Genomic DNA, 8,347 nt, shown 5'->3' on the forward strand with positions numbered 1-8,347 from the left:
CGACTGCCCCTGGTTCTTCTGAAAAAATTATCAGGCCTTCGGGCCTCCAAGCACTCCGAGCATTGGGCCGCCTTCCCTGGCCGGCTACCACTAAAGCCGACTCCCGGAAGGCGACCCAGCCTCACCAACTCCTCCCCAGGACGACTACGGGGTGGCCGACTCCAAGAAGCCGGCCAAGAAGGACGCCGACTCCTAGGAGCCGGCCAAGACCACAACCACTCCAAACCACTCCCACATAACGGCGACGTGACGGGGTGTGGCCACAGTGCGGCCCACTACCCCCGAAGCCCGAGGCGGGCGTGGCTACAGGAGGCCGTACGGGACGGACGTCTCCCGTGCGGCTCGGCACTGTAGCCATGTTGGCCTCGACGTCACCCACGACCGACTCCCGTACGGCCCGCGGGCGGCGGGCCCCTTCGGCCAGAGAGAGGCGTGAAGGCGGCCCGGCCTTTCCCAGTCGGCCAAGAGCGTAGCCGGCCTCCAGAAGCCGGCTACTCCCTTCCTCGAAGCAGGAGCCCCATTAAGGAGACAAGACGAGGTAAGGCTACAGTGATAGCCCCCGAGGCGGCCCACTGTAGCCACGCTTACCTCGACAAAGCCCTCGTCATCACAGGCGAGGCTACAGTAAGCAGCCGCCGACAAGACCCTATGCGGTGGGCCGGCCTGTCGACCGAGTAGCCGGCAGCCGGCGGGACCCAGCAGCCGGCGGAGAAGCCGGCGAGCGTAGACACTGACGGCTGGGGCCAGAGCCCAGCCGGATTACCATTGTACCCCCAGGGGGTAGGCCTATATAAACCCCCCGGAGCACCCATGCAAAGGGTTCGCACCTAAGCATAGTTGGCCTCTGAGCATAGAGTGGCCATCTTAGCATAACACACACACCATAGATAGAGAGAAGCAAGAGCTAGCCTTGTTCTTCGTCTCCCTTGATCTCAACAGCTCTAGGAGCGATTGTAGCTACCTCTTATCGATCTAGTGATCATGCGGAGACCCCGCAGAGCGGGACTAGGGGTGTTATCTCCTCGGAGAGCCCCGAACCTGGGTAAGATTCGCCGGCGTGCATGTCTTCGCCTCATCCCGTTTCCAGGCACCGGCGACGTTTTATTGGCTCCCACAATGATAAGCCATCCCTTGGCATATGTCGCACCAACCACCCGACAGTGTGTGTTTGATATTTGACTAGTTTGATGAGTTTAAAAGAGATGGCATAGAGGAGAAGACCAATAGCCTCTTCCTAGCCCACTGGTAGAAACACAGTGAAATGAGCGCATGGTCGTGGGTTCGAGTCCCCGCTCGCGCATATTTTTTTGCTCACAGCTGTCTGATGGAGCGCGCCCATGTTTAGTTGAAGCAAAATTCAGTTAAAGCAACATCTTCAGTTCTGACCAAAACAGCTCTCAAAACTACATGATCAAACCCAAAACTGAATTTTGGTGATCAAAGCAACATCTTCAGTTCAAAATAACTTAAGGATCACATCATTTTGTAAACTTTTACATCACAACCAAAACTACATGATAGCCAAAACTACTCAGTTCAAAAAAACAGCATTTTACACCACAACATCTTCAGTTCAGAAAAACAGCTCTAAAAACAACATCTTCAGTTCACCAAAAAAACAGCATTTTGCATCTTCAGTTCACCAAAACAACATCTTCATTTTGCATTGTATCTTCCATCAACAAAACTTCATGATCACCAAAACTACATCATTTTGCATTGTATCTTCAACCATCATCTTCCATCACTACACAGTCTCATGCATTTTGGTACCTGGAGAGATTTCTAGTACAAAAACTACATCAGGATCACATCAACAACAACTACCAAGGAGACAAAATAGCATTAGATCACCAAGGAGACCAAATTTACCTTCGCTACTCATCGTCGTCGATACGAAAACAAGGAACTCTATGCCCACTCCTGTTTTCCTCATCATCACTACAATATTGCAGTATAGTATGATCAGTCCTGTTTTCCTCATCCTCACTCTCATGTCCATCCGCTACCACCTTTCTTCTTTTCTTGATGCCTTCAACTGTTGCAGCATCAACGATCACACGTTCCCGGTCCCTTCGCACTCTACTTTGCACCGGAACTTCCATAGAGTCATCATCAGCTTGCAACGGAACTTCCGTAGAGTCATCATCTTGGTATGTTAGTCCACCATCAGCGGGGCCCTTTTCCACTTCAGTTTCAGTCACACTCCACAAGTGTCTGTGCTCAAAGTTTTGCACAACTCGCCATTTTCCGTGCAAAAGAGTGTCTGGCAGATAAAACACCATTGTTGCTTGTGTTGTTAGAATAAAGGGATCACTCTTATACTGGCACCTTGCAGTGTTGATGCTTATGAAGTGGCCATCATATTTGACAAAAGAGTCTCTCTTCTTCTTGCTACCAAGCTCAAACCAGTCACAGTGAAATAAGAGAACCGAGCGATGGATGCCTCCACTACAGTTGTACTGCAACTCTACGATGCTTCTCAACTGACCATAGAAGTCAATGATCTCACGATCATATGACCCCTCAGTGATGATTCCACTATTCTGTGTCTTCCTTTTTTCCTCGCGGTCAACGGTGTGGTACCGGACACCGTCAGCAATGCATGTTGAATACACTCTCACTCGCTTATCCGGTAAGCATGCCAAAGCAAATAGATCATCACTGACCTTCTTCTCCTCATGCAACTTTCCAATCTGCACAAATAAACCATTTAGCAAACAATGGTATTTAACAATTGGTGAATAACACAGAAAACATCAAACATGTGGCTAAAGATCTCACATGATTCTTAAACCAATTAACAAACCCCTTGGCAACCCTTTTATCAACATTGATCTTGCTTTCTTCCTGATTTAACTCTTCCTTGCATTTCCTGCAATGCAAACAAAACATGTGAATTAAAACATTAGGCTGGTGCCAACCCAAGCAAAAAATATATATAATGAGTGCACAAGATATAACGTACACGATATATGGTAGAACCTCGGCGCAATTGCTGAGCACATACCAAACCATCTTGTCATACTCATCACCAGCCTCCAAGTATTGTGAGGCTCCAAGAAAGTTCACACCATGGTTGAAAACAGAGACATCACCACTTTGCGAATCAGACCGCTCTCTATTTCTGCCCGGCCGGTTCCATCTTGTTTCCACATCGCCAAAGTATCTAGAGCAAAAAGTCAAGCACTCGTCAACGACATATGCTTCGGCAATAGAACCTTCAGGTCTTGCCGTTTTTCGCACATAACGCTTACAAGTAAGCAGCCTTCTTTCGATTGGGTACATCCAACCGTATTGCACAAGGCCTCTAAGCATTGCCTTTTTTGGTAAGTGCACCGCCAAATGGACCATCACGGTGAAGAAAGCTGGAGGGAAAATCTTCTCGAGCTTGCAAAGAATAGTTGGGATTTCTTTTTCAAGTCTTTCCAGGACAGTTAACTTGAGTGTTTTGCAGCACAGTTCTCTAAAGAAATTTCCCAGCTCAGCAACCGCTTCATATATATCCTTGTCCATGATTCCTCGGAGGCCCGCCGGTAAAATCCTTTGGAGGAGGATGTGACCATCATGGGTTTTCAGTACTGAAAGCTTGAATCCATCAGAAGTAACACACTTTGCTAGGTTAGCAGCATAACCATCTGGAAATTTCACCGCTCTTAGGAATTCACAGAATGCAAGCTTTTGTTCTTTACTCATTGTATACCATGCTCGTGGCATTTCAAATGAATCTTCATCTTCATTGTGTTGTAGATGCAAATCTTCTCTTATGCCCATGTCCTCCAAATCAAGCCTAGAACTAACCGTGTCCTTTGTCTTCCCTTCAATGTTTAGAAACGTCCCTAGTAGATTCTCGCATATGTTTTTCTCAGTGTGCATTACATCGAGATTATGCCTTAATTTCAGATCAGCCCAGTATGGCAGGTCCCACAAACAAGACCTCCGGTCCCAACATTGACCTTCCTCATGCTTTCTTTTCTTCGCAAGCTTTCCTGGTCTCACATCTTTCACCTTTTCAAGTTGCTGCTCCAGCTCTTCTTTAGTGAATTCAGCTGGCTTGTCACGGGTTTCATTCTCACCATTAAAATCTTTGCTTCTTCGCCAGCGATGGTTTTGGGGAAGAAAGCGGCGGTGGCCAATATAGCAGATCTTGCTCCTTATTCTCTTTGAGCAAGGGTCTTTGTCACAATGGACACAGGCCTTATAACCCGCTGTGATCCTCCCAGACAGAGTGTGCAGAGCCGGGAAATCATGGATGGACCATATGATTGCAGCACGTAGATTGAACTTTTCTTCCGGACTCAAGGCATCGTATGTAGGTACACCAGTCCAGAGCTGGAGCAGTTCTTCTACGAGGGGCTCCATAAAGACATCAAAATCCTTTCCTAGAGACTCCAGACCCGGGATAAGCAATGCCATCATGAAGTTGGACTGATCCATGCATGCCCATGGTGGCAGGTTGTACGGCACCACAAAAACTGGCCACATGCTATAAGACGTGCTCATGTTCCCAAACGGATTAAACCCATCTGTGGCAATGCCAAGTTTTATGTTCCTTGGATATGCAGCAAAATCTAAATGTACACGGTCAAACTCTTTCCATGCCTCTCCGTCCGCTGGATGGCTCAGCTCATTGTCCACAGGTTGCCGCTTCAGCTGGTGCCACTGTACCTCACGTGATGATTTCTTCGAGATGAACATCCGCTGCAGCCTTGGTACCAACGGAAAGTGCCTCAGTACCTTCTCCGGTATTGACTTCTTCCCATCAGCATCTTTCCACCTAGAGGCATTGCATTTTGGACAGTTGTCGTGCTTTGCTAAATCCTTCCGAAACAAGACGCAGTTATTTGGGCACACATGTATTGACACATAACCTAACCCCAGCCTGCGGATTATGCTCAATGCTTCATCATAAGATCTGGGAACACAACTATCAGGGAATTGCAAGCTCAAAAGGTGGAGTATTGCGTTGAATGCAGCATTGCTAATCCGGTAGAAAGACTTGATGTGGAGTAACTTCACGGTGAAGGTAAATCTTGAAAATTTACCCCCTTCATGAGCTGCGCGCTTCGCCTCCTCTAACACCTCAGCAAACAACGACTTCTGTCCATCAGCACGATCTTCAGCATCGTACAAATCCTTCAATAGGTCAGGAATCCTATCATCTTCATGCCCATCCTCTTCCTCCAAACCAGCATTATCTCGCAAAACCTTTTCCATGAAATCAATGCCAGCATCACCACCACCCATCATATGAGGGGCATGTGTATCAGCTTCAAAATGTTGAGGTTGTCCGTCTAAAGGTTCTCCATGATATATCCATCTATCATATGTGCTGGACATCCCATTAAGAAGCAGATGATCTTCCACTCTTCCTTGAGCCATTCTTGGACGGTTGAGGCATTCACAGCATGGGCAAACAATGTGAGCATCGTTGGCAAAATTTGCCCGAACAAATGCCATGAAATCATCAACTCCTTTCATATGTTCTTTCGAAAACTTTCTAACTCCTTTTCTAATCCAGCTTCTGTCCATCTGCCAAAGACAACAAATTGTTGCAACTTAGCAAATCAATCTAAGTGCATCAAGATTAATTAATGAAAATGGATGGCAGTAATGGCAGCTAAAAATCCAGAAAATTCTATATGCTAATTGCCTAACCACAACATTGAAACAAACCAAACTATAAATCAAACCAACACTGAAATTGGCATGAATTTATGTTGCAGAGAAGGCTAATTCAAATTAAACCAAACCAAGATTTAGAAGGATCATGTTTCTGGGAAGACCAAGCTAGCTAGCTCCTAACAAATACTATGTTGATTCTATCAATTACAATTACTATGATCCTAACAATCTGTAGACAAACAATTGAAGAACAACTGAGGCCATCTAGCTCAAATTCCCCCCAAATCTTAACCTAACAAGGCCTGAAGAATTCTTAACAAACAAGCTGAAGAACTCCTAACAGTACATCAAGAAAATTCATCTATGCAATATCTACCAAACAAGCAAGCTATCTCCTAACTCCTAACAGTGCATCAACAAAATTCATCTATGTTGAAGAACATCTGACTGAAATCCATCTCCCACTGAAATCCATGCTTGGGTGAGGTGAGGGGGAAGAGGTGAGGGGTGCATACCGGGAGGTGTGCTTGCGGCGGCGGCGAGTCCCCCATGCTCGGCGAGCCTCTCCTTGCGTGGGCGAGGACGCCGTTCCTGCCCCCGCCCCCACCACCGTCGGTCGCCCACGCCCCTGCTGGTCGCTTCGCCTCCACGCCCTGCCTCGCCTCCGCCCCCTACTGGTTACCTCCGCTGCCGGCCCCGCCCCCGCCTCCGCCCCGCCCCCTGCTGGTTGCTTCCGCCGCGAGGCCGTGGGCGAGGTCACCTGCGGCGAGGTTGTGGGCAAGGCGAGCGGCCCCTGTTGGTTGCTTCGGCCGCCGGCCCCGCCCTCGTCCGCCCCCTGCTGGTTGCTTCCGCCCGCCACCCGTCGCCCGCCGCCCACCGGCCCCGCCCCTGCTGGTTTCTTCCGTTGCCGCCCGCCGCCACCTGGTCGGAAGACCTAGAAAAACGCTAAGTGTTGCTCTGTTCGATGCCACCCGCCGCCACCTGGTCGGAAGGTCCCACTTGTCACTGATACGAGAGAGCCGTGGTTTTATATACTATATAGAAAACTACCCACACATTAGCAACAATCCCTCTCTATCCCAGCGGTACAGAACGAGTGAGCCCAGTGCCAGGTCGTGGGTTCGAGTCCCCGCTAGTGCACATTTTTTAGGGAATTAAACGCTCACTCACCCACCTGTCAAATGGGTCCCGCCTGTCAGTGTTGCTCTGTTCGATGCCACCTAGTCGGAAGGTCCCACTTGTCAATGATACGAGAGAGCCATAGTTTTATATAATGTATAGATAAATTCCCATACATGAGCAACTGTCCCTCTCTAGCCCAGCGGTAGCAAGCGAGGGATGCAAGCGCGAGGTTGTGGGTTCGAGTCCCGCCTCGCGCATCTTTTTTGGGCGAATTAAGCGCTCGGCCCCACCTGTCAAATGGGTCCTGCCTGTCAGTGTGTGCCCCGTCTGTCTGTTGAATAGTAACATTTAAGAAAAAATGACACCTAGACAGTGACACATAAGCGAGGTTGCTGAGGTGGCTGCCTAATCATCCTATTCATTCAAACTCAAGCGTAGTGACCATTTTTTTTTTGTCCTTATCAGCTAGGCGAGGCAGTGGACAGTGCTTCCCGCTTTACGACCATTTCCTCTAATGAAATTACGACCTTCCTGACAAGAATAGTCGTTATGGGTTAGGGTTTGGAGACCCCCGAACAGCTTTTGTACAATTGGTCTAAAATAGTCATAAATTTATGACCAAATCTTCTAGGGTCACTAACAGAAGGTCACAAGTTGACATATTTCTTGTAGTGAATAACTATTTGAAGGACGCCCCCTTGTATAAGGGTCATAGACACCTTCATAATCACGCCCTTGGATCAAAGACCGATTTGAGCCAAGGACCGAAGCAACTTATGAACATATTTTATGAGTGATCCACAGAGAGACAAAAAAGAATGCACCGGAGAATTTAGGTGAAGTATTTGAACGATGTTTATCATGAATTGTCTGCAACCGATTATATTTTTTTGTGTTTGTATTTGCCTTGTATATGTATTAACAATAGATAATGAAATTGTTTCCCATATCCTTCTTTGGCCCAGGGCAACCTAGCAGGCGGATCGATAGAAAGTCTCGATAAGTGTCATCTCCGTCCAGCCAGTGAAGTGCCTTTTTTGTCTACTACCCAATTTAGATCTGGGCAACATGGTTACCGAGTCCCCGGCAGTCTATACAAAGGAACATGGCATTTGTCTCAAGGGTTCAGGCTGAGTACCCTTCACCGAGATCTAAACTCGGCAAACTCCCTGTCGAGTTGGAATCAGCTTTTGCCAACTTCTCGAAACCTGCAACGGAGGTGAGTGGTTGGAGTGCTTATCTCCGCGAGTCATCAGCGACATACACGAGTGGACGGTCTCCCGGGGTGAAGAATCGGCACCGAAATAGTCGAGCTCGCTTGCTGCCACCGAGAAAAATAAAGGGGATAGGTGAGCGAACTGAAGTGATGCGACTCCCAAAAATTTAAGACCCTGGAGCTCCTAGACCCGAAAAGCCCTTCACATCAATCAATTTGTGGTCGTAGCGACGCTTGGTCTACCCCGTGCCAACGCTCCAGCAAGACCTCTTTGGCGGCCCTGTTTTCATACACCCAGCGACTCATACCATCACCCATGGACGCGGCTTGCTCCAAGAGTCCGTAGGACTAAATCTACGCTCAACTTGTCGTCGGTAGAGGAAT

The 8,347-nt window shown here is 48.1% G+C and overlaps 1 protein-coding gene across 1 annotated transcript; it reads right to left on the bottom strand.

Annotated features, from left to right (window-relative positions):
- Positions 1-1,877: 1,877 nt before the first annotated feature.
- Positions 1,878-5,532, bottom strand: LOC120967191 (uncharacterized). Its single transcript, XM_073502197.1, has 3 exons — positions 2,969-5,532; positions 2,785-2,875; positions 1,878-2,696 (listed from the first exon to the last, which is right to left on the bottom strand). The coding sequence occupies exons 1-3, from the start codon at positions 5,530-5,532 to the stop codon at positions 1,878-1,880; spliced, it is 3,474 nt and encodes a 1,157-aa protein (XP_073358298.1).
- Between the last annotated feature and the right edge of the window lie 2,815 nt (positions 5,533-8,347).

Source organism: Aegilops tauschii, chromosome 6, assembly GCF_002575655.3.
Source record: "Aegilops tauschii subsp. strangulata cultivar AL8/78 chromosome 6, Aet v6.0, whole genome shotgun sequence".
Lineage (NCBI taxonomy): Eukaryota > Viridiplantae > Streptophyta > Magnoliopsida > Poales > Poaceae > Aegilops > Aegilops tauschii.

Bases quoted from the DNA above. Each gene is read 5' to 3' on its own strand.
- LOC120967191 (XM_073502197.1), bottom strand. From the start codon at position 5,532: ATGGACAGAAGCTGGATTAGAAAAGGAGTTAGAAAGTTTTCGAAAGAA. The intron at 2,876-2,968 runs GTACGTTATATC...TTTGCATTGCAG, and splicing joins GAGGTTCTACCATATATCGT to GAAATGCAAGGAAGAGTTAA. The intron at 2,697-2,784 runs GTGAGATCTTTA...TTATTTGTGCAG, and splicing joins TTAATTGGTTTAAGAATCAT to ATTGGAAAGTTGCATGAGGA.